General features: G+C 42.1%; 2 protein-coding genes and 1 long non-coding RNA gene across 4 annotated transcripts in view; 1 reads left to right on the top strand and 2 right to left on the bottom strand.

Moving 5' to 3' along the window:
• Positions 1 to 7,492, bottom strand: part of LIX1 (limb and CNS expressed 1) — a 34,587-nt gene extending 27,095 nt beyond the window's left edge. The window contains exon 1 of the mRNA XM_079995817.1: positions 7,110 to 7,492. Coding sequence (XP_079851943.1) covers positions 7,110 to 7,191 — 82 coding nt within the window. The 5' untranslated portion in view covers positions 7,192 to 7,492. The remainder of the gene's footprint in view (positions 1 to 7,109) is intronic.
• LOC307226954 lies at positions 104 to 21,517 on the top strand. Its single transcript, XR_013843736.1, has 3 exons — positions 104 to 211; positions 20,987 to 21,191; positions 21,424 to 21,517. It is a non-coding gene; the product is annotated as an uncharacterized lncRNA (long non-coding RNA).
• RIOK2 (RIO kinase 2) lies at positions 14,226 to 26,175 on the bottom strand. 2 transcript variants are annotated; one of them, XM_079995596.1, is made up of 10 exons: positions 26,017 to 26,175; positions 25,229 to 25,367; positions 24,576 to 24,692; positions 24,251 to 24,426; positions 22,650 to 22,738; positions 19,964 to 20,155; positions 19,612 to 19,704; positions 18,101 to 18,622; positions 17,059 to 17,155; positions 14,226 to 14,458 (listed from the first exon to the last, which is right to left on the bottom strand). In XM_079995596.1, exons 1-10 carry the CDS (start codon positions 26,080 to 26,082, stop codon positions 14,297 to 14,299), a joined length of 1,653 nt encoding a protein of 550 aa, XP_079851722.1. In that variant the 5' UTR covers positions 26,083 to 26,175; the 3' UTR covers positions 14,226 to 14,296. The 2 variants fall into 2 exon arrangements, with proteins under 2 accessions (XP_079851722.1, XP_079851723.1); XM_079995597.1 differs by lacking the exon at positions 26,017 to 26,175 and adding an exon at positions 25,849 to 25,949.
• Between the last annotated feature and the right edge of the window lie 39 nt (positions 26,176 to 26,214).

Genomic DNA, 26,214 nt, shown 5'->3' with positions numbered 1-26,214 from the left:
GTTAGAAGGAAGGCACTAAAACAAGAATGTATCATGCCAAGATTGCAAATAAACATGACACACAGTGCCCAAAGAACTTAGCAGTGCCTTTTATTTTAGAAGAGGATTATCCAAGCAGAGGTTTTGCAATCTTCCTGGCAATGTGGAACAGAGCCATAACCCTGGGAATATTTCATTGTCACAAACGATCTGTTTATAAAGAACACACACGGTAAGTATTTCCTGCTTAGTCAGTTTTATACTTTAAAAGGGCTTTCAGAAGAAGAGTTGTTTTAACTAACTTGTCAGACTATTATTAAATAACCATTTGACTGCAGAGAAATATACATTTCATATTTGGGTTTTTTAAGTTGTATTTTTTTTTGTCGCAAGGCTACTAAAATTGTCTTCTATTTCCTCAATCAATCTATGACACATAATCAGTAAAACCATATCATTTAAACAAATACCATAACTTATAGGCACACCTTCTTACAGCTGCCTCCCATTAGGGGCTATAATTTAACACACACCTTGACTGAAGCTGTAAAAGTTGGGCTCAGTTTGATACATGCAGATTGTTTAAATGTGTAGAATGAGAAAAAGCAACGCCATGGGGCTGAAATAGTTACGTTACATGGATGTAAGAGATATAATATTAATTCAGTTGCCATGTTGCATTTTATAAATCAAAATGCTGTAAAATGTGCACATGCCTATAACTCCCTCATACTCCTAAGACCATAAGTTGGGCTGATCTGTCATTGATACGTCTCCAAGTTTCATGGGACTCAGTTGGGTCCTGTCCCCTCTTGTCAGCTCCTGTTAGGCTTATCTGGTGGTTAACAGGGAGTGCTCTGAGCAAGGTCTAAGCTACCAGTTCAACTTCCCACATGCCTTGGAGCGACAGTACACCAGGGGCATTGTGGGAAATATAAATAGCAACTAGACCAGTTGACCAGTGCTGATCAGAGCACTGGGACAAGAAGAGGAGGAGGAAGAAGTCAAGGGGCAGGGGGTACCCAAGATGGTCCAGAAGTGGGCTCCTACTTGATACTGGGGTCCCAGGAGCTCCCAAAGATGCAGGGGGCCAGCACAACCATGCTGATCTGCATATCATTATGGGATAGCTTTAAGTGGTGTGAGTTACAAATATACAAAGCAATTGACTGGTGAAGGGTCATATGTGGGCATTGGGACCATAACCACTGTCATAAATTGCCTCACACGTTGCCTCAGTCTCCATGCTACTACTGTATCATGAGTGAGTGAGAGAGAGAGAGAGAACCTAAAATTTTGCATCTATGTGTTCATTACAAGAGTACGACCCTCCATTTGTCCGAATCATCTCTGGTCATATTCTCATCTTCCATTATCAAATCCTTCACTTCATTTCCAAGCCATTCTTGCGTGGTTCCATCCCAAGGCCCACCCTTCCCATTTTCACAAGAGGAATTATGAACAAGGCACTCCCCAGTTCACAGGTCAGTCTCTTAGCCACTTTTAGCTACACCAGCGTTTTGCAAGAGATTCATCCTGAGCACTCTGTGAACAACTCCTGGAGTCCTCAGGTGTCTTTGAAGAGGACTACAGTGAACCTGCGCATTAGAACTGGGTGTACTGTTAAGCTGCTATAAAACAGTAGGATAGGAGACAAATTTTAAAGTGATTTGGGGATACTTTCGATGCCTACACTTTCTAATCCCAAACTGCTTTTTAAAAGCAATCTCTTTCAGTGTCAGGAGGGCAATAAAACCCCAATGAGGTACAAGAAGAAAGTGGAACCATTCAGCATCTCCCTATTGCCCTACCCTAGTACGCTTTGCATCTCTCCTCTCATCCCTTTACAGCAGAAATGGGAAATCTGTAGCCTTCCAGCTGTTGCTGGACTCTAGCTTCCATCAGCAGCAGTCAGCATTGCCAATGGCCAGGGATGATGGGCACTGCAGCCCAACGAATACTGGAAGACGACAGGTTCCATATCCCTGCTATATATCAATAGGGATTCAATTCTGAAACACACACCTGCTGCTTACAGGTCTAATTTGCTCCTCAAAGACAAAGGAAGTGGATGCATAGTCATCCTGAGCTTAGAGCAGAGATTCCCAAACTTAGATCTCCAGCTGTTTTTGGACTACAACTCCCATCATCCCTAGCTATCAAGACCAGTGGTCAAGGATGATGGGAATCGTAGTCCAAAATTAGCTGAAGACCCAAGTTTGGGAAACACTGGCTTAGAGTATAGTACTGTTTCATCAGATAAGTTCTAGCCCAATAAGAATATTGGAGTACCACTAGAAAAGCTGAAACAGTTGCTTGAGATTCCTGATTAATGAAGGCAGTCAAATGAGGGCCAGACTTTACTCCAGGCTTGGAGAACCTGTGTCTCAGGATGTTGTTGAACAACAACTCCCAACATTCCTGGCCATTTACCATGCTGACCAGGGCTGATGGGAGTTGAAGTCCAACAACTTCTGAAGAGCCACAGGTTCTCTAGCATTGCTCCACTCATTGTCTCTGATTTCTGAAACATCCAGTTATGTTTCTACTTTCCTGGCTTCCCCTCTCTTGAGGACTTGAGTTGAGGTCATGAAGCTTTTCCACTGCCCTCAGCTTGAGGCAGTTATCAGTGATTTATTCCTAGATAATCCTTTGTGTAGCTGTTGAGCATCAGCGTGTGTTTCCACTTCTCCGTGAGGTCTCCTGGTGGTGGCCTTGAGGATCATGTTATTTCAGAAGGGGATCTTGGCTCCCTGCCTGTGCAGGCCTTTTGCCAAAGACAATTTCAAAACTAGCATTAGGACCCCTGAACAAGGAGTTTCATGTGTCTTGAAATTGGCCCAGGCGCTCTCATTTGTGCATTTCAAGTACTGTTCTGATCCCAAGATGATTAATAAAACAATAAATATGAAGAATGATGGTGGCCATGCTTATTCTAGAAAAATCCATGAAGACTGTGGTCATCAGACTGCCATTTGATGAGGCCATGGATATTTGTTTGTGGTTTTTACAGATTATGTAATTGGCCTACAAACAAGGGTAGACCTGGAATTATTGTAAGGCATAATTCCCTTTCAGTTTGCAGAAAGCCAAACCACTGGGAAATTGAAATAGCCTTTGAGTGGAGGGTTCACAAATTTGTAGGTTTCTAACCTGTTTTTAATTCAGTTAACTCTGGCTGACCTTGGAACAACCTGAGTCAACCGTAACACATAAGCACGAATAGCTTGAAACACTGAAGGAGCACTCTGTCCATGTGTCCCACTTCCCTGTGACAAATGGATCTGGTCTGTGGCCGGTACAGGCCTCTGAAAGGGCTTTCTGAGTAATGTTTTGGGCCTCTTGCTGCTTGAGAGACTATTTCCTTGCTTCTGTGAGTGAGCCCTTGCAGGGGCAGGTTAGTGTTCCACTCTTGCCCCTTTTTACCTCAACTGGGCTGGTTTTGTGATACAAAATACACAGTACATTTTAGCTGCCCCTCCTTTTTTGTAAAAAAAAAATGAGGGAACTGCTCATCAGTTGTATTATGCATTTTCTCTCTCATCTCCAAAGTAATTGGCTCAAATAATTCAGAAAAATGCGAAGATTGTAAAGGGCTGATCGTATAACCGCTAAGGGCTGTATCCATTGCTAGTCAATGCCCTGCAGATGTCCTTTTTTTATTGCTCACCCACGATGTTATCAGGGCGGTCACACACAACCCTGCATTCCATACTTTTCATACCTCCCTGCTGAAATCCCATTACATTTTCATACCACCAATGTTCTGGCCTTTTTAAATATATATATTGGTCCTGCTTTTGTTGTGCTGTGGTCTTCCAGACAGCAATAATATGGTAGCACTGGGGAACCATCACAGAAGTAATAAAGCAGAATAAACCCACCACTAAAGGACTATTATTGTGTCAACTACATAGTGCAGAACACACCTGCCATAAAACACCAGTTGAGTGCCCCTTCCCACTGAAATTGACGGGCACTACTAATTTTGGTCCATTAATTTCAATGGGTTTACTCTGAGTAGAACTGAGTTGCATATAACCCCAAGTCCTTTGAGATTCCACAGAATCCACCTTCCCCTTTACTGTTGTCTAAGGATGCTCATGTCATATCTGTAATGCTGCAGCACTGAACAAGGCTTGGCCATGTGGACCTTGGTGGTCAGATCATGTAACTGCGGTATTATCTTTCTTTCAAAATAGCATAACAATGTGCTGCTTGCTTCCTTTATGGCTGGGATTGGGAACTGTGATCTCCAGTTGTTGTTGGATTCCAGCTTCCATGAGCCTCAGACAGCACGTCAGGGATGATGGGAATTGTAGTCCAATAATATGTGGAGGGACATAGGTTCTCTGTTCCTACTTTAAGGGATTTACAGAGCCATCCTACTGCACAAAAAGTACTCAGAATTAGTTCCATGGCTATCAAAGGGACTTATTCCCAGGTGATTAGGATAACATAACAACCTAATAATATGTGGTCTTTAGTGGTGATATTCATAGAACTCACATCTTCTTGTTTCCCTCTGGTTTATGGAACTAGAGAATGCTATTGACCAAGCAAAGCAAGGCTTCTCATCTGGTTTCCTGTTTGTAACAACATATATCCCTTAAACATTGATACTGAAACGGCATCTGGTATATGTATTCAGGGCATTTTAAGTTCAAATATTAGTAATTTCAAGACAGAACTTGATATTTCAAGTTCAGCCTTGGTTATAGTGTGGTGGTGATAATGCCAATGTTGCAAGTTTGATCCTCAAATGGGACAGCTGCATATTCTTGCAATGCAGGGTTATTGGACTAGATGATCTTCTGTGTCCTTATAAACTCTATGACTCTATGAAACTCCTGTTTGACTCCCACATACATTTCCAAAGGGGCAGAAAAACAGCATGCGATACATCTGCCCTGATCATTAAGATAGTGCCATGAAACTTGTTGTGCATATGTGATTTTACATAAATCTCCATTTCAAGTTTGAATACTGGTAAGAATGACTTCAGGAAAAGAGAAAGCAAAGGGTTGGCAAATACCATAATTGTAGGAACAAGGATTTAATCCTTATAGGACCTTATATACTGAAACTGCTGGGGAAGTGAATGGGAAATATAAGCAGCCTTTGGGACTCATGTAGATAATAGGGGGAATGTAAGTCTTCTAAATAAATTACATAATATATGTATAAATACTACTACTACTACTAGCCTTCCATATAAATTTCTCAAGGTGATGTAGAAAATACAATAAGCACAGCCATAAAACCATTAAAGACAACACAGAAAAGAACAGTAAATTCATGTAAAAAGCAAGTCCATACAAACCCATGGCAGACACTTATATTGAAAGTAAGATTTCTGAAACACTGATTTACTGGAGGTTCATCCTCTTCTACATCAATGTAGGGACTGATAACATTCAGCTGGCTAAAGTCCGTTAACAGGATGCAATATATTCAATATATTCTAGTGGAAGAACTATTTTTTTTAATGGTTAACCCCACTTTGTGATAAGATTCCATTGAAAATGGTATTCCAGCCCCATGTGCTTTCCTGCTTTATTGTAGCCATTCTTCCAGCCCACAAATCTGTGGGTGGTCACAATAACTTTGTCTGAGAGGCCAGTACATACATTTTCAATCAAAACCTTGTCAGATGATCTTCAGGAATCTGCCACAATGGGAGGGGAGGGGGGAAGTTCCCCACCTTTTCTAGATCAAATCCTTTGTGCTTGTGGGATGTCTCTGACTCCACAAGGTTTGTTAACTGCTGCTTAAAGTGGGACTGATGCAATGGCATTGAGTTTTCCTTCTGGGTGGCCTCAGGAGCTGTATTTGTGTTTATCTGTCTAACTCTTGATTTCTGTCAAACTATGTATGGAATAACTGATACACAACTTCGCTCTCTCTCGCCAGCTGCTTATTTAAAGTCATTCATTCCATGCTCCTTTTGAAAGAACGCAAAGGGCTGATGAAGTTGCTAACTCTTACCATAGCTCCTGACAAAGAAATTAAGCAGATACTTTCAAAGAGTGTCTCCCCCATAGTGCCGCAGAGTGTAATATAGATAATAATAAACTTTCTCTGTGAAATGTTGCCCAGCAAAGGCAGCCTAGTGATTTTTCTACAATGTGACTGAGTAACTTAGACTAATATTATAACTGACAGTTTTCACAAATTATGAAAAAGCAATGAACTGAACAAAAAAACATGCTGATGGAGGTGAGACGACATTATTAGTCTGATTCATCACAATAAATTCTGGGGAATTTTCAAGTTGGTTTCCTCTTTAATATATAAGAATTTTCTCTTCTAAGCACAGAGTCAAGAGATTCTGGGTTGCATTCTGATGCCCCTCTCTTATATGAATCAACACCTTGTCCTATAAAGATCACAGAGGGAGCCATAAATGAAGCATTAACTAGAAAGTAAGCAGTCTCTGCTTAAAGGCAGCAAATTGAAGCTGTTTTAGAATGCAATTGTATGCATGTCTACTCAAAAGTAAGTCCTACTCTGTGCTTACCTGCAGTCAAGTGTGTACAGGATTGCAGTCTGAGACACTGAGAACTTCTTGGAACTTAATTTAAGAGACTTTAATACAAATTTTATTGAACAAACAGCCTCAGCATTTATAAATAGGATTGTTTTCAGATGCAGTTTGAAGTGTGCATGTGACTTGTAACTAGCATTATTCCTACAAATAAATAGCACATGAGTTACGATGAAAAAACATATGTAAATCTTAGTATATAGGTACAATTGTAAATGGTAAACAGTTTAGCATGTTTTCAGGTAAAACTTTATTAAACATATAATCAAACTCTTCTAGGATTTGAAGTGTGTACATATAGTACATTATTCTGTGATTGCAAATATAGTACTTGATTCCCACCCCCCTGAGTTTTACTGCTACACAGCATATTTACTCAGTAGTAAGACCCACTGAGTTCATTTGGGCTTACTCCCATGCCAGTGAGAATCGGAACACTAACTCTTGCAGGAAAAAAAATATATTGATAAACATCACACACAGAGAGAGCAGAGCATTTGATGGGCTGATCTGTACAACATCCCTGTTACAGGTTTCTGTCTGACTCAAATGCAAAGTCCAGAAACTTTGTTTTGGTACTTACAGTCTTTAAACGCAAGTGCGGGGTCCCTGTGAGGCAGGACTTGGGAGATTATATGCTGTAGAGATTCCAAGGTTCTGTCCATTTTGGGCTGCCTTCTTGCAGACTGCCTCCACAAAGTGTCCACCACATGCCTGAATTCTTCCAGCCCTGTCCTGAATTTATGCAGCTCATTGATGAACTGGATTACCAAAGAATCTCCCTCAGCATCTGCCAATCAGACATTGCTCAGATTCAAAAGACCCTTCAGGCGGTCCTCCTCCCCAGCTCGCTTATCTTTGTTGTAGGCTGAGCTAATTAGCTGGGGAGGCTGGTTGACAGTCTCCTTCCTCCTTGCTTTTTCCTCTGTTAAACACACCCACCTACTGGCTAGCGGGAGAAGCAAAGCATGCGAAAGACATTCCTCTCTTCATCCTGACATTGACTGAAGCTGCTGAAGCAGACAATGTTGGACTTTCTACTGACTTAATAAGAATTCACCCCCACTGTTTAAAAAAATAATAATAATTGAGGAAAAGGGAAATGAGATTAATAGGGGATAGCTTGACGATGTCTTACTTTATGTACTGCTTGAAGGGCTGTCTGAGGACAACCCTTTATTTGATGGGTTATCTGGTCCAAGTTCCATTTAAAGATAAAGAAGGGAGAGCAGGAGCCTCAAAGTTTCACAGTAGGGATGTGGGTAGTGCTGTGGTCTAAACCACTGAGCCTCTTATGCTTGCCAATCAGAAGGTCGGCAGTTCGAATCCCTGCGACAGGGTGAGCTCCTGTAGCTCTGTCCCAGCTCCTGCCAACTTAGCATTTTGAAAGCACGCAAGTGCAAGTAGATAAATAGGTAATGCTGCAGCGGGAAGGCAAACGGCATTTCCATGCACTCTGGTTTCTGTCACAGTGTTTTGTTGCACCAGAAGCGGTTTAGTCATGCTGGCCACGTGTCCCAGAAAGCTGTCTGTGGACAAACGTCAGCTCCTCCCCCTGAAGCAAGATGAGAGACGCACCCATAGTCACCTTTGACTGAAAGTAACCACCCAGGGGTCCTTTACCTTTTTTAAAAAACCAAAGTTTCATATCAATGGCTAGACCATGTGGAACAGACTAAGCATGCACTCAGGTCACCTGTGGAGAGTCTGCCCCATTCAGATAAGCTGTATTCTTTTTAATTATAGGGATTGTTTCTACATTTACACCTCTGCATTAGCAGGTAGTAGTGGTAGTAGTAATAATAACAGTTTTTATGGCACCCATCTTGGCTGGGTTACCACAGCCACTCTGGGCAGCTTCCAACAAATTAAAACACTAAGACACCAAACATTAAAAACTTCCCTAAACAGGGCTGCCTTCAGATGTCTTCTAAAAGTCAAATAGTTGTTTTATTTCCTTGACATCTGATGGGAGAGCATTCCACAAGGAGGACGCAACTACCGAGATGGCCCTCTGCCTGGTCCCCTGCAACCTCACTACTTGCAGTGAGGGAACCGCCAGAAGGTCCTTGGAGCTGGACCTCAGTGTCCAGGCTGAACGATGGAGGAGGAGACACTCCTTCAGGTATGCAGGACCAAAGCCATGGTGCCCATTTTGCAACAATTTGTCTTCTCTCTTGTGGTGATATATGAGTGGTCACTCTAATATGGGACCCCACATTAGATATTAAAGCAGTAAATGTTGTTGTTGTTTAGTTGTGTCCGACTCTTCATGACCCCATGGACCAGAGCACACCTGGCACTCCTGTCTTCCACTGCCTCACGCTAATGGTTTGGACCTGAGAGAATTGCTTTAACTGCCTCCAAATTTGAAATTTGTTCTCCAGTAATGTATATGGAGGTTTACGCAGGTCCCTGCCCCAAGCATCTTGTAATCTTAAGTTTCATGAAAGAGAGAAGGGAAGTAGAAGAAAGGAAGAAGAAAGGGTAATGTGAGCAAATATAGGAGCATGTGCTTGCTTAGTCCTTGGGTTGTAGACTAAGGCAAGGTTAGGTGACCTCTGGCCCTCCAGATGTTGTGGACTACAACTCCCATAATCGCTGAACACTGGCCATGCCGTCTGGAGATGTTGGAGGTTGTTGTAGTTCAACAGGTGCAACAACATAAATTGTGTAAAGAAATGTATTGTAGCCTGCGCGTAGGGTCACTTCACCCTTATGACAGCTAAGACAACACAAAATGGCTGACCATGCCAAGCCATAGCCTGTTCAGACTCTGTGGAAGAGTTAGGAAGCACATAAAATTTTAGGGTCGGGGTTTAGGATGCTGGCTTCCTCCATTCCTGACTACTGGCCGAGCTGGCTGGGGCCGATAGATACTGGGAGTCCAACAGAATCCTCCACTTGAGTGCTTGGAATTTTTTAATTTTTAAAAATACCTCTCAGGGAAAACATTTCCAATAATCCCAAAAAATCAAGAGCCATCTCTCAAATCAGTACAATTACATGGACCAACGGGTCTGTATGAGGCTTCCTGACAGACTCTTACCTTTGTATGGTATTTTTTAAAAAACAAATGAGGAAAGAGCTTCTGCCCATCTTGGCAATGTTCACCTCTCTGTAGGGAGGCTTGGTAACATCTGCAGATGGACTATTTCTTAACCAAGGTAAGGAGGAAAAAAAATGACACCTGTTACTGATTTTCAGTTACAAATATCAGCCAGGGGGGTAGGGCAGCAAACGTAGCTGACAGCTTTTATTCCCATATAGCTGAAAGTCAGGTAATATACACAATATTGTATCAGAAGATACAGAGTCTTTAGCATTTTTGTGACTCTTGTTTGACCAGTTACGAAAACCCTGTTAAGTGCAGCCATTAAAAATGTATTTGAAGGATGTTGATTAAACAATCCTCCGATACCTGCTAAATATGTGAATTTGTTAGGACTGTCTGGGACGTTATTGACTTAACCTCCCTGTTTCCTCAGGTTCCCAGTAAATAAAGTAAACTTTTGTTTGAATATCCACATATGAAATATAAATGGAACACCACGGAGTCCAGCCTTTGTATAAACTTCATAGTGACCTCTGATGACTTCAGATATTTCAGGAATTCTACCTCTGTTCTTGTTAAGAGATATATCATGGTACAGTGTCAGGGCCGAGTTCCTCCCTTAGCCATTTTTATCCCCAGAGAAATGTATGGTAATCTAAACAAAACCAAAGGTTAAGGACAAGTGGCTATGCCTTGAAACGACTTTTATTTTTCAAAAATGCTTTAAATACCTTTGTCTTTATCCCCAAATGAAACAAAGTCTGAAGCATGTGAAATCACATTAACTCAGTCTAATCCCTTGCTATGCTTTGCTTCTCTATCTCCCCATTACTTATCTAAATGTCCTATCTGTGCATACACAGGTCAGTGCGCGAGAAGAGGATTGCCATAGGCTGAGGCCGCCTCTTCTTCTTTCTAGGTCTACCAGGATGAATTCCGGGGCATCATTATGTTCATCCAATGGAGCCCTCCTTCCCAGGCTCTCAGTGTACTGCCAACTCCTGCTCTTTGAGGGAGCAGTTGATGCATGCAGGGCTTAGAAAACCATGAATTTTCTGGATAAAGGTAAAGGACCCCTGGATGGTTAGGTCCAGTCAAAGGCAACTATGGAGTTGTGGTGCTCATTTCACTTTCAGGCTGAGGGAGCCGGCGTTTGTCCAGCCTTCCAGGTCATGTGGCCAGCATAACTAAACCGCTTCTGGCACAACAGAACACCGTGGTGGAAACCAGAGGGCACGGAAATGCTGTTTACCTTCCTGATGCAGCAGTATCTATTTATCTACTTGCACTGGCGTGCTTTGAAACTGCTAGGTTGGCAGGTGTTGAATTATGGTGTTGGAGGAGGCTCTTGAGAGTCCCATGGACTGCAAGAAGATCAAATCTCTCCATTCTGAAGGAAATCAGCCCTGAGTGCTCACTGGAAGGACCGATCGTGAAGCTGAGGCTCCAATACTTTGGCCACCTCATGAGAAGAGAAGACTCCCTGGAAGAGACCCTGATGTTGGGAAAGATGGAGGGCACAAGGAGTAGGAGATGACAGAGGACAAGATGGCTGGACAGTGTTCTCGAAGCTACCAGCATGAGTTTGACCAAACTGTGGGAGGCAGTGGAAGACATGAGTGCCTGGCATGCTCTGGTCCATGGGGTCATGAAGAGTCGGACACAACTAAACAACAGGTTGGCAGGAGCTGGGCCAGAGCAACAGAAGCTCACCCCATGGCAGGGACTCAAACCGCCACCCTTCTGATTGTCAAGCCCAAGAGGCTCAGTGTTGTTTAGACCATGGCGCCACCCTACCTGGATAATAGCATGCAAACTGTAGGTGCTCAGCCCAGAGGCAGCACATCTGGCTAAGAGAGAGGCATACAAGGCTCTCCCCTTCCTCTAAACTGATTCTCTTTAAATAAAACAAAAAACCCATCAATCAAGCACTTATATCCAACGTTCTGAGACACCATGCCCCAAAACTGTGGGGTATCCCATGTTCCATCGCTTTAGCCTTTTGAATATTTTACTCAAAAGCAACCAAGTCTAATGCTTCTCTCGGACTTGCCTAACGAGTTTTGCAGTTCTTTCAATGCTGGTCCGTGACCTCAGGTGACACGAAAGCTTAACAAGCAACATACAAATTGCTTCCAGGGTCCAGAACCCTGAGAAAAGGCATGGAAGTAGTCAGTCTTGTTAAAATGTGTGGCAGCTGTTTGCATCAGGGGATGATGCAGATGGAAGTAGGCAGGTAATAAGCATACATGTGCAAACTATCTTCTCTTGTGGAAATCTGTTAAAGGTTACTTTCAAGAACGTTAGCATCATCAACCTTTCAGCCCTTCCCCTAATCTTGAAACAGAAATGCATAAACCCTATAGTTTTTTTTAATTAAAAAAAAAAAAGATCCCTGTTCAGACTTTGAAAGCCAACTAGAAAAATCTCTGCAATTATGCTAGGAAGGATGCAAGCGAAAAGAGGGCATGTATATTAAAAGGCTTGAGTACAGAGCATCTTTGTTCTGCACGCAAGTCCACGATGTATTTCACAGAACCAGAGTTGGAAGGGACCACAAGGGCCATCTACTTCAACCCCCTGAAATGCAGGAATCTTGGGGGCAATGTGTACCTTCCCATTAGAAACTTAGGCTCTCCCCCACTGTCCGGCAGTGCTGAATTTCTCTCCCCACTAGAGTAAACGGCAATTCATCATACAGGTATGTGGGAAAAAGTAAAGGGTGACACTTGCGAGGCACCATGGATGCCTTCCAGCTGTACAATTCAGTGATTCCATTTTGGCCTGCAACATTCCCATTTAGGTGGGCAATTAAAATTTTCTTAGGCCACTGGGCTTTTAACCTGTTTTCGGTTCTTGCCTGCTAAATGCTCATGTTTTTTCTTGGTTGTTGTAATATGCTCTGTTCTTGAATTATTTTAGAAATAGATAAGCTGTACTGATCACATTATATATGATCTCTGGCTATGCATGGCTACTTCAGCAATGAGAAAACCCACATTTTAAAGACTTCAGCTGCTATATTAAATACACTCACAGAAACTTTCAGAAACTGAACTTCACAAAGATGATTCAAGCTGTAGTGCAGAATAGAAGGAAACATGAATTTAAAAATATGCTGGCCCCAGGTGGCTTATCTTTAAATTTCTGATTTACATTTTATTGTTTTTACAGAAACCACACCTTTTTTGATTTATTTAAAGAAGTATTTTCCCTCCTTTCTGGAGTTCTTAAACTTACCCATGCAGCTTTAGATGCCCTCCCTGTGGAACATCCTCCCCTCAGATGTCAAGGAGATAAAGAACTACACAACATTTAGAAGGCAGCTCTGTTTTGGAAAGTTTTTAATGTTTGATGTTTTATTATGTTTTAATATATGCTGTAAGCCGCCCAGAGTGGTTGGGGAAACCCAGCCGGATGGGAAGAGTATAAATAATAAAATTATTATTATTACTAACAAAGTAGATTCAGCATAACAAGAGTTTGCTTCTATTTCTGCTAGATAAACATCTTTTATGCACTTTAAAGCCATACTTCAGCCAAGTGCTCCTGGCTACTGAGTTTCCAAGGTATTTTGCAAGAGGCTATCTAGCACATTGTTGAATGTACGCGGACAAAATTTATTAGCAGTTGCACAGAGCTGCTTAGAGATCTGAGTGCCAGCCAGGCCTGTGCAACATCATTTTTATTACTTGTCAGTTTGGGCAGGATTTACGCATGAAATCTTGGAAGTGCCGAGAGAAATCGAGCAAGAGCTTCTAGGTTCAAAGCTCTGCTAGTCATGAAAAACTTGTGAGCCTTTGTTCAAGTTTAGAAATGAAGATACTGTTGAAGGTACTACATTAATTATTGCAAAGGCTGCAATCCTAAACACAGTTACCTGGGAGGAAGTACCACTGACCTCAATAGGACTTACCTCTGAGTAAACATATATGGGGTTGCAGAGTTAGGCAGTTGAGCCACAGTGAAGATAACAGGGTAACTTTAAACAGGGTTGTGAAATGCTCTAATAATGTCTGATTTGAGCCCACAGATTTGCACTAGCCTTATAATAATCTTTATTGCAGTTTGATCCCATGTTTTGTAAACTTGTGCTTATTTTATGCCTCATCTAATGGACCCTACTATCTGAAAAGCACGTTTAGGTGGATTGCAGGCTTACATGGGCATCTAAGCAATACAAATCCAATGCACCCAATCAAGGGAGTGTGCTAAACTGAACTCACCGAGCCTTGTGTCTATATGCATAGTATCAGATGGGTTATATTTTCAGTCCAGCCACCTGAAAACTGGGAGTTCGCTGCCCTAAGTTTGCTTTCTCTTACAATTTTATTCCCTGTGGAAGTTTTTGGCTTCTGTTTCTGAACAAAGCGGCATAGTAAATTGTGAGTGGATTCCTCTAGAAGCGGGCTTCCTGAAAGCCAAGTAACATAGCCAGCTGGCTCCTGGGGCAGGATCTGGGCCACCATACAGCCATGCAAGATGAAGCATAGTGAAGAACTCAAGTAAGTGTGAACCATCTCCAGTAAAAAAACAAAACAAGTAAGAAATCTCACGGGGCACATCTGAACTTGGCCTGCCACAGAGTAGGCCTTGAAGGCTTGTCTCAGGCTACAACATAAAGAACACAAGTTGACATGTTGGTTAAGCAGAAAGCCATCTCTTTCATTGATTTGCAAGGCATGGGGAAAGGAGGAAGATCTTTCTGTAGGATGTCAGCCCCAGAAGCTGGCTGTGTCCAAACTCGACTTGATGTTATGCATGTGTTCCCGTCGCTGTTTTGTGTAAACGTTTGCTTCTCCTTTTTGCAACCGCCGCCTCAGAGCGGCTTTTTGCTGTTTCGTCAGCTGGCGCTTGATCTTTTGTTTTATCAGCTCCTGCAAGACATTTTCAAAACCCAGACGTTAGGTCTGGCTTGCAAGTCAAGTGACCCTTTGAGAACTCAAAATAGGTTGGATACAAGGAGCGACATGGCACAAAACAAATGCACGGTTTAACGAGCTTTAACAGGCAGCGGCTTTTCTGGAATTAATGAACAATAGTTTCTCAGTCTAAACAACCTGAGCAAGGTAAAAAAACTGGCCAGTGGGATTGTGCAACAACAGAAGGAAGACATGCAAAAGCAAGCTGGAACAGTTTTGGAATCTTGAGAATTTTGAGCTAGTTTGGAAGAATACTACTCCCCCTTGTGGCTTAGACAAGTAATGAATTCCTCACAAACTGCACTGATCTAACTTGGACGCTTGCATGTGTCAGAGAATCAGAGTTGGAAGGGACCACGAGGGTTATCTAGTTCAAACTCCTGCAATGCAGGAATCTTCTGTCCCATGTGGGGCTCAAACCCACAACCCTGAAATTAAGAGTCTCATATTCTACCAACTGAGCTATCCTGAGTTCAATGTGTCAATAGGAGCTTTAGGATGACTACAGAGCTGTGGTTATGCCAACGGAGCATACATTATCAGAATGCAGGACTTTGGGCAGCTTCAAGGTCCCTGCCACAAAGCTCACTGGGTGGTGAGGTGTTGGGTCCAATCACCTTCCTTTGCAGGCAGCTGCTGCTCATTCACTGCCCTGAGCTCCTTGGAGGAAGGATGTGACCTTACAGCGAGAAATAAATTGATATAAGCACCCCTATCACCCACCAATGCAAACAAAAGGATTGGGGAAAATGCCAGTGACCCAGCTGTCAGCTGGACCTGTATCTAGAATGGTGAGAAGACGGCACTTTGCTGGATGAGGTTGGCAAGAAAAAACTTATTTCGATTTATAGCTTGCCATATTCCTCAGGCTCACATGGTGGTTCAACACAGGAGGGCACATATAAGCATGGTTCAAGGGGTCGCAACATAATCCTCCGTTCATTGCAAAGAGGACTAAAGGAAGGTATTTCTACAGAGTGCAAGGGAGGGGAGAATTTGATAGGGCAGGTTCTGTGCCCTTTGCCTGCATTTTTCCAACCTGCCTTTCTGTCCCAGTCTTTCCTTAAAAATATCTGGTGTGCAAGCAACTGTTTTTGAGTACTGAAAATGATCTGTTTCAATGAGACTTAAGAACAGTGTCTATGTGCAATTAGAATTCTATTATTCTTGAGTTGTTGCTTTCCGCTCTTTCTGCAGAAATACTTCCCTCCTTTTGGTCAGTCTAGCAGCAACCATTTACTAGGAATTTAAAGAATTTGGAAGACAAAGAATTGTTTTCAGTCCATCCCTTTTGTCAGCAGATTGCTGGGCTCCAGAGTGGAATGCACTGGCCCATTCAGATTGTACTCTTAGGGTCTGGTATACTATTCCCAGTTGGTAATGAAAAAAGGAGAGAGCAGTGCCTTTGTCAGACAGAGTGCTCTCAGTCTAGTGGGGGGGGGGGGGAGTGTCCTGGTGGGTGTCCAAGAAAATAAAGAATCAGATTATTCCACGCCCCTCGGATAAGGTGGAGATTCAATCTGACCAACGAAGGCATAGGACCCTTCTGTTTATATTCATGATCTCTAATTGCAAAATTTAATTTCGCTTGGATGAAGTGTGTGTGTGTGTGTGTGGGGGGGGGGGGGGGTTCAACAGAATTCTCCTGTTACAACTATTTAAAAATGCAAGGCGCTTTTAGAACCTGTTAATAAAAATATTGCTTGATCGCCTATATTAAAAGATAACGAAATATGAATCTCCACAACCCATGTCTTCTCTAACCTTTCTCCACCCAGTATCCCAAGGTGCTGAGTAACTTATACAAGCCACATAGAGGCACTTTAGGATAAATTAAACCACCACAGCTCAATAAAGACTTATGGAGTATACACATGAAGTATCAACCAAAGCTGCTAATATGCTGTTTGGTGTCTGGGGAAACTCCCCGTACCCCTTGGTTGTATGCAGTATACCAGCTGCTTGGAAAGTGGTGGTGGCAGTAATTCAAAACTGGGTTACACACAACAGTGGCTTGAAGCACTGGAACCTTGGCATTATGCTTTAAGGGGAGCAAGATAATATTTTAATTTTTTTATATCTTTAACAGCGGGAACTAATGACCTTCAGGGACAATGACAACTGTTCATTATCTTAGGCTTTCAGGAGCAATAACGGATCTGGATTTGACTAGAAGGTAACGACTTTTGCAAGTTTTAGAATAATTTAATTGTGCTTTCAAAAATCCCAGCCATTTACACTTATGAATACAGAGAAAGAACCCTGTTTTTCTTTACCACCTGATCAGTATCAGATGAAAGAAGGGTCATAGCTCAGTGAGAGACATAACAAGTTAACTGAAGGGCTAATCCACTGGCCTGCAACGTCCTAATGAAATAAGCAGCCATGCTGGGGAAGGTTTTGTGGGACTGAGCTCTAAGTCTTAGAGCATTAGGAAGGGGATGTTGAACTACATCTTCCACTAGCCCCAAGCTGCAAGGCTAGGGTTGATGGGAGCAGCAGTCCAATGAATTTCAGGAGGGCCACAGTTTTCTCATTACTTATGTAGAACTTACTGGAGGAATTGTTGAACGACTTCCCATACTGCCTACTGAAGTCATGCTAGTAGTTCTTGTCCTGTGGTCATTGATGTGACATAGGCTTTCCTCATTTCTGCAATACAGAACAGATGCTTGTAGTCAGCCATTTTTAATCCAACCTTTACCAATCAACTCTTCCGAGATGATTCAGTTGCAACATTTCCATTTAGAAACAGTAACTATTTCACCCAAACAGATATTGATAATGGACACAATCCACCAGGATATTCACCTACACAAAACTTGCGAGAAGGAAATAGGTTTGCTCAACAGACCTTCCAGTCTCATGGATGGTCATTTCATATGGCATGAATATTGTTGACCCAAAGGGGCTCTTGAATCTTTATTGCTTGAAAACAGGCACTAAGATTGACATAGGCTCACTCTCTGCCCTAGCCTGCCATGCCTTGAGTGACTTCACTTCCAACGAAGGCAGCGCAAGGACCTGTCAGCCTCCTTTTGCAATCTCAGTTTTCTATGTAAGAAGCCAATAAAAGTCTCATTTCATTGAACAAAATGCAGGCTGGGCAGTGTGGTTAACTACTCAGCTTAGGCAATTTTGTTAGCGAAGGTTTTCCTGGCCAACAGAACTGATGAAGAGGGAACTGTATCTGAAAGCAGCAATAAGGCAGAGCCAGCACAATCTGATGCAATGATTAATTTGTGCTCCCTCCACTAGCAGAGCAAATCAAGTAGGAGCAAGTTTACACGAGTACAAAATGTACGAGAGATTATAGCTGGTATCATTTTAAAATTTCTCCATGAGGGTCAAAGCATGCCAGTGATGAATCAAGTAACGTATAACATTTCTAACCAATTAGTCCCTGAATATTAGATTGTAATGAAAAGGTCATTACACATGCTACTATTTAAAACGCACCCGCTGCTTTGAATCTGATGGGAGAGTTTCGGAAAAGAAATATGCTCAACGCTTGGGGAGCTTCCATTTTGGAAAGAGGAAAAACAACCCAAAAACCCAGTATCTGAAGAACCCTGAATGATCAATATAAATTCATACCTGAAAGGCCTGAATTCTCTGTTTAATGTTGACAAGTCAACCAGATCAGGGCATTCATCTTCGCAGTCCTTGTCAGCAGGCTCTTCTCCCTGACCTGTTTGATCTTCAATTTTGGTAGATTTTTCAATTTTCTTTTCATCCTCAGAAAAATCAATTACAGAGCAGCCTGCATTAGCCCGGTCTCGAGCAGCAATAATTTGCCCTTCAGCTTGTTGTAAGGCACAGGCGAACTCCCGCAAATCTAAACTCTGCTCACTTTCATCTGCGCTATCATCTTCTTCTTTGCTGCTTTGCCCCGAATCTTCGGTGGCATCTTCAACCTCCTCTGTGAAATCCCCTTCAGTCTTTTGATCTGTGCCGCTACATAGTGTTTCTCCCCCTTCAGAACCTTGCGCATCAGAAGAACACGCAGTTTCATTGCCCTCATCATGAGGGCCGGCTGGGTGAAGAAGCTCATCATCTTCCTGCATTTCTTTGGTGTAACCGCTGGCTGCAATTTCGACATCAAGAGAACATGCCCTCCTGGCAATGCAGGAAAAGAGAAAAGTCAAGCATGAACTGAGTCTCCATTTAATGTAAGTACACTTTTAGGACAAAGTTATCCTAAAGTAATGCTGGACTTGTGATTTTATATCCATATGCTGAAGCACATTCTTCTACCCCCCCCACCCCCCGGTAGAAGAACTGGAATCCTAAGGTGCGATTCTGAAGCAGCTGTGTTCTGTAATCCAATAAAAAGATTAGCTGTCTGTTGCAAATAAATTCAGCTCTTTTTTAAAAAGGAGGGAAGAGGAGGATCAGATACTGAAAGGGATTGGATAATGACTGGAACGAGGAACAGTGGGAGACGTCCTCTAGATCTAGGAGAGCGCCTTTATTGAAGAACAAGATATTGAAGAATAAATATGAAAAAAGATGGCAGTTCAGTGGACTGAAGCGCATCCATCCTTTCACAATTATCAAACAGCATATGATGCAAAACAATTGCCTCTCTGCCATACAGCTTAAGAGAGCATCAGAAAATGACATATATTTAGCGTAAGAGAGATGAATACACCAATAGCAAACATTTATCTGATCTGTATCTGGCACTAAAGTGACTTTACTTCTACTCTCTCCAGAGACACATTCTGATGAGAATTGTAATGCGTGACTCAGGCCATCACACAGAAATAGTTAATGCATGTTACTGTGATAGTTAAAGACATGCTACTGCGGTTGCAGAAATCATGGCTGTAAACTTGTGTTTCTATTCACAGAGCCTTGGTTCAGGCTTAACTTCCAGGAGGACAAATGCCTCTCTGGGAACAACCTGAATGCATTGTGAAGAGCAGCGTTTCCCATACTTGGGTCCCCAGTTGTTTTGGGATTACAACTGCTATCAGTGGTCAGGGATGATGGGAATTGTAGTCCGAAAGCAGCTGGATACCCAAGTTTGGGAAACATTGGTGTAGAGGTAGAATTCGACCTGCGAAACAACTCTTGGTTTCTAAACAGGCCCACAAACTTACCTAATGTCCTTGAAAGTTGGATAGAGTTCACTTTCATAGCTGAAACGTTTCATAAAGAAGTCACGAATGCATTTCACATCTCTGTCAAAGTACCTGAACAAAAGAAGTTTCACAGATTACTTTAAAAAGGCGCGTTCAATTTACAAACATCCCACTACCATAGGCTCTTCATTACTCAAGCATCAATTCCACTTTTCATGCTTTTGAGCTCTTTTCTGGAATTTGTAAAACATCTTCTGCAGTCAACAGCCTGGTTCGCACGACATGCTAAGCCAGGCTTACCAGGACCCCACAAACCTGCTCAATGTCATCAAATGACCACACCTTGATAATACTGCTGCTCATCACATACCATTCAGCATTTGGGTGAGATGTTGACACCATCTGCGGGAAATCAATCATTGTAACTCGATCTTCATTATCCAACATGAGATTGAACTCATTGAAATCACCATGGATCAAACCGTGGTTGGCAAGTTTCACGATTAATTCCATTAGCTCGCTATACAGAGAGGCAGGGTCTTCGAGATGATGGACTTGACATCTACGTGATAAAACAAAGCCACCAGAATATTACGAGTACGATGAAATGGATGCCCCAACTAGGAGGGAAAAACCAATAATATTGTGCCAATGTGATCCATTGGGTAGTCCACTGAATTTGCGAAAGAGAGATTAAAGTCTAATTCAGCTGAAATTCACTCACAAAGCCTACTCAGTAGCTGGCCATCTGAAAAGTTAGACGAAAGGCCACACAAAATTGCACTTTTACGTAGAAGGGGTGTATTAGGGTTACATGGGGGTATTATTTGTTGATTTCACTGATTTACACAGCATGCCTGAAAAATGTGTGGTCATCACACGGATTAATTATCATGCACCATCACTTCTCAGCAATGACATGAGCTACTTGTCAACATTTCTCACATTTTCCCAGCACACTCCTTTGCTGGAAATAACATGTTTGAATCTCTCAAAGTATGAGTAACACAAACACACCTTAAGGCACAAGTGTGCAGCATGGGCTGCACCAAATAAGGCAGTTGTGAAAAGCGAGTTCCCCACGCCTTCCTTCTCACTACATCACACAATATGTGTTAAAGATGCACCTCCTGTGCACATTCTGTTTTACACGTATTGACCTTAATCACATCTCTGTTGGGGGCAGGGTGGGGAGCTGACTCCACAGTAACGTAATTACTGACTGGCCTCCGAGAATAAAAAGTTTGGGAAAGTCAACAATTATGGGTTGGACATCTTCCTCTGTGGAGAGGGGTCCTTCCATTTGCTCCAATCCAGTGGAAGCTTTCGTTCCCATTGACAAAGCAGAGTAGAGAAGAGAGACCATTTTTAGTTATCCTGTTTCCTTCTGCAGCCCCTGTGCCACATACTATTCAGGAAAGTCCCCAGCCCTCTGAAACAGATTTTGGGCAGGGGACAAGGGGACTGGAGAGGGAATTGAAAAATGCCCCCCTCCAGTTTGTGGAGTTCCATCAAAAACAAGTCAGGATCCAACCCTATATTTTCACCTAACAAAGCAGTTTCTTCAGCTGATGACTTTGGATGATCATGGCTCACAGGTAACAGAGGTCTCCCTTTTATGCTATCAAGTCATCCTTTGTCTATTTTGCATTACCTTTCCTATATAATCTTTTAAAATTTAGTACAAGAACTGCTGAACACTTCAAAAGGAATGCTCTTTTTTAATTCATGTTTAATTGATTCAAGTTTTGAAATAGATTCGTTTTTGATTAGGCAGCTCATTTCAGATGCCTTACCATATCACATTTATAATGTGACCTTGTTTTTCAGCTGCAGCCAATTTAGTTTTGATCCAGGAAGACAAATGAAGGTCAGATTGGACACGAATGCCTTTAGCTGTGCAAATACACGCAGTCAGCACATTAGTGGGCAAACTTCAGTGATCTTGTATTGTTTAAAGAATAATAATCCAAAAGACAATATAAAACCAGTGGTAAGTATTATAATTTATTGTCTCAGTAATATTACTAGTTATAATAAAAATATGCACTATGCAATAAAATTCCAAAGAAATAAGATAATTAGCCCAAGCATTTCATAGGCATCTGACTGGTCAGTGTAAGAACAGGATGATTGGCTAGGCGAGCCTTTGAGCAGGGCGCTTCTGTGTTATTACAACAGTACATTTCTGACTTGCTATGCCAACATCTAAATGTGTAGAACAGACATACCAACCACATCCATTTTTCTAGATTGCAAGGCTATGGGTAGAGGTTTATTTAAAGTTTTTAGACATTCCTATTAATCAATCAACTTGAAGGCATAATCTACCATTACAAAGAATTATATTGATGTTACTGACAGATGTGTTGGAAGAACTGTTTTTTTAAAAACCCAGCCTGGGGTTGCGGGAGGGTGTGGAGACGGAGAAGAAAAATGTAATACTATGCTGCAGTCAGAATTTCTTTGATAGTATTTTGGAGTAAGAGCTCCATTTATTTCAAAAAGGAAATTACTTCTAACACATGTTGCTTTATATGGCCAAAAGAGTTCGCCTAGAAGACCCCTTTAAACCAATCTTTTCTGCTTTCCTTAATAATCCAGGGTTTATGGAAATAATTACATGCTTTCTTAAGGAACTGTCTCTTCTGCATGCTTTAGTATGAAATGGCTCTAGTGAATATTTCCAAGTAATCAGCAATTTCAGCACTGCTTAGATTTTGGTAATTCTTAGTATTATTATTTAAGAAATGGAAGTCAAGGGAAATATACAGGTACAGCTTGCTTCCCAGTTATCAAAAATATAAATAAGGCCCTGTCATGTACAAAGTCAGACCAATGGCTTTTAACAAAAACCAATTACAGTACTGTCAATCCCAGCCTGCAGTGATGTCTAAGGTCTTTCCTACAGGGGTTTTCTTAACTTTGCTACCTAAGAAAGTTACTATTATACTGCTGTTGCTTTGTCCAAACATCTACTACTAGCAATCTATAAACTATAAATCTATAAATCATATTGAACAGAAGTACCCCTGAGAAAATATCTTTATACTTACAAAGGGTAACCATTGACAAGTTCCATTACGACTGCGTGTCTATTGTAGTCATATGGTTTTGGAACAGGAAATTTTCTATCATGCAAAGCCTGACCAAAAGAGGAGAAAAAAGGTATTTTTAAAAAATCAGTGCATTTGAGTTAAGTACGTATTAATATTCCAGTGTGTTAATGTACTCACTCAGAGTTTAATGCTGAGTACTAGTTTATGGCACAAATGAAATAAGCTTCATATAAAAGAAACGTACACCATATAACAATAAAATAAAATCCATCATATTGTAAGAATGTGATATGGACATAAGAGGCCTGCAGATTCTGACTAAAGTTCAGTACAGTGGTACCTCGGGTTACATACGCTTCAGGTTACAGACGTTTCAGGTTACAGACTCCGCTAACCCAGAAATATTACCTCGGGTTAAGAACTTTGCTTCAGGATGAGAACAGAAATCGTGCTCCGGCAGCGTGGCAGCAGCAGGAGGCCCCATTAGCTAAAGTGGTGCTTCAGGTTAAGAACGGACCTCCGGAACGAATTAAGTACTTAACCCGAGGTACCACTGTATTAAGTTTCTCAAAGTGACTGACCAAATGCTTTGAAGAACCACAAGCATACCATGAAGGCAACAACTCTCCCTTTCTCTTACCCTTTCAGCATGTTCCACTTGAAACTTGGAGATTCCACTTAGCTATATGGCTAATAGTCACTGATAGCTTTATCTTCCATGTCTACCCCCTTTAAAACCACCTAAGACAGACTAGGATTGAGAAGATCTAGGTTCAAAATACCTGCTCAGACATGATGTGGAGATTATCAGAACTAGGCACAGGATCCCCAATTATAGTTGCAATATAGACTTACCGTATTTTTCGCTCTATTGGACGCAGTTTTTACCCTCCAAAAATTGAGGGGAAATGTGTGTGCGTCCTATGGAGCGAATGCAGGCTTCTGCCATAGCCGCGCGCAACCCCTCCGGCAAGGAGAGGCTGCACGGGGCTAAAGGGGAAGGCAAAGCAGCGAGCGGGATCCATCCCGCTCGCTGCCTCGCCTTCTTCCATAGCTGCGCGCAACCTATCCGGCAAGGAGAGGCTGCACGGGGCTAAAGGGGAAGGCAAAGCAGCGAGCGGGATCCATCCTACTCGCTGCCTTGCCTTCTTCCATAGGGGGGGGGGAATATTTTTTTCCTTGATTCCCCCCCCCCCCCTAAAAACTGGGTGCGCCCTATGGTCCGGTGCGCCCTATGGTGCGAAAAATACGGTATGTACAGACAATAGAACGCTGCCAGTTTTAATTTTGACGGCTTTTTCTGGTAACCCTTATTACGGAATTCACCTTTTTCACGGCCAACACATATTGAGCTGCCACTGGGCTAGCTGCTGCTTCAAAGATGGTACAGACATTAAAAAGAGCCCATGGATAACCTTAGAAATTGGATGGGGACATGTGGAAGTAGTAATCAGTTAAAAATGGGTCACGCCCATCATCTTGACAGGTGAGAATAAAGTTAGAGGAAGCCTGTGTAGACCTTTCTGTAACTTCTGGCTGAAGCCTAGTTACAATGGGCCCAGATTTAGGAGAACCAGGGGAAAAACAACCAACAGTACCTTCATGTAGGCAAATTCCTTCATTGCAGCAAGACGCGAAAGGTATAGCCAGGACATCTTGTTTCTGTGCTTGTGGTAATCACGCTTGTTTTTTAAGTTCCGAAAGGATGTCCTCCCAAGTCTATGCAGCTTCAATGCAAGTTGCTGCTCTTCTTCATTTGCAACAATATAAATATCTTTAAAACAAAGATTCAGTCTAATTAGAAGCATGATAAAAAATTAGCCTTTAACACATTCAAAATTTACGCTTTGGTACTTGCCTACTTTTTTGATATATCTGCTACATTTCATGACCCCGTCCCCCAATCACAAAGCTTGAAAATACCTGATTCTTTTCCAACGCCCATCTGGTTTCCAACAGAACAGATAACTTGTCGAGAAGAAAGAGTTTTCAAGGCTAAGTAATCATATCCTCCATTAGTTAATCGATAACCTTGGACAGCTGCAGAAGTAAAATAAGTGCATCACACCACACTGTGCTTATCATGATTATGCAGTGTGTCCTTTTAAAACACCAAAAATACTTAAGCAAAGTCAGCAGTCCTCCAAAGAGAACTTTCCCCCCAACAACCCCTGTGATCCATATTGTTCAGGCAAGAGGAATTCTATATTCAGAGCAACTACATGGAATTAAATGTGGGTATCATGAGTTGAAATAACTTATTTAAGGCACATCGGTTGGCAACCAAATATACCAAATATTCCTGGTTTCCTCTAGTTTTCAACAAGTGATACCCAGTGGTTTCTGTCTGCAGGTAGAACAATTTCTGCCCATGCAATGGGATCTCTCCTTCCTCTCCTTCCCACTACATGTGCTTGGGAGTGTTGGAGAACTATTTGCCGTATGTTTACGAGGGGGCACAGTGGGATGAGAGGAAGGGGAATTTCACTTGTGCAATGCTGGCTATCAACCAATGGCGGCATTGATAAAAAATGCACTGAAACAACAATGTGAGCAGGCACCCTATTTATACTCACTTTTAGTTCGTTCATAAGCCAAGAGCCTATGCTTTGCCAATTCTCTCAAAATTTTGTTACATCCCCCATGTTTGAGACTAGCAATGGAGGCAATCAAGCTGGCAGGGACTATTTCATGGTTCTTCATGCCCATTTCCACCTGTAACAGCAAAACATAGCATGATAAATACTCTTTATTCCGATAAGCATAGTTTCCTACACATGTCTCCTGTTTTTGAACATATAGCCTCCTTTCTGGTGCTTGCATTTAATACTTTTAAATACTGGCTCATGCCCTCACAGAACAGGCGTTAATATGGATTTTTCAAGCATGAAGACATATATGCAGTTCTAAAAAGTTTGGCATCTAAAGGCTACCCCATGTCTTTCTTCAATGAGATGCAGAGAAGCGTCTCATATGATGATTTTAAGATTCAGGCAGATTCAAGTGGGAGCAATTCTGTAGAAAGACCACAGAAAACAAAATAATAAAGTGGGCTTGCAAAAGGTATTGGAAGAGAGGAAACTACTTGGATGAAAAACTACAGTTAAAGCATAATATTCAGCAAGATAATTAATCGTCTTATTTTTTAAATTTACATAACATTTCCTTATCTTTGTTGCTTGATGGACAAACTCACCCATGTTGAAGGTTAATGTCAATTGGCGTGCTTTCAGAAGCGCACAGGAGGTTTGCAAAGACACCCGCGGAAGCCATGATTTCCCAGATCTCCACCACCCACCAGGGACCAAGCCCTGGTCCAGGCCCCTCATGATTCCCTGGAACCAATCGCCAAAGTGATCCTTACCGCAGTTAGTACTCTGAAGTGTTCTCGGGAAAGATAGCGAAGCAAAACGACGTTCAGCTTCCCCATGGTTTCGTCCGCCTAAACACCCCCCCCCTTGAATGGAAGGTCCCAGCTACGCTCTGGACCCAAACCGCATGTGAGTCGGCCCGTAGCTTTTCTCCTCGTTGTTCCGCTTACGCACACACGCAGAGTCTCTGT

Source organism: Podarcis cretensis (assembly GCF_951804945.1).
Source record: "Podarcis cretensis genome assembly, chromosome: 11".
In the NCBI taxonomy this organism is placed as follows: domain Eukaryota; kingdom Metazoa; phylum Chordata; class Lepidosauria; order Squamata; family Lacertidae; genus Podarcis; species Podarcis cretensis.
The sequence above is the reverse complement of the archived record's forward strand: the minus strand, read 5'-3'. Positions and strand labels throughout refer to the sequence as shown.

Bases quoted from the DNA above. Each gene is read 5' to 3' on its own strand.
- RIOK2 (XM_079995596.1), bottom strand. From the start codon at position 26,082: ATGGGGAAGCTGAACGTCGTTTTGCTTCGCTATCTTTCCCGAGAACAC. The intron at 19,705-19,963 runs GTATGTGATGAG...TCTTTTGTTCAG, and splicing joins TCTCACCCAAATGCTGAATG to GTACTTTGACAGAGATGTGA. The intron at 17,156-18,100 runs GTATGAATTTAT...TCTGTATTGCAG, and splicing joins AGAGAATTCAGGCCTTTCAG to AAATGAGGAAAGCCTATGTC.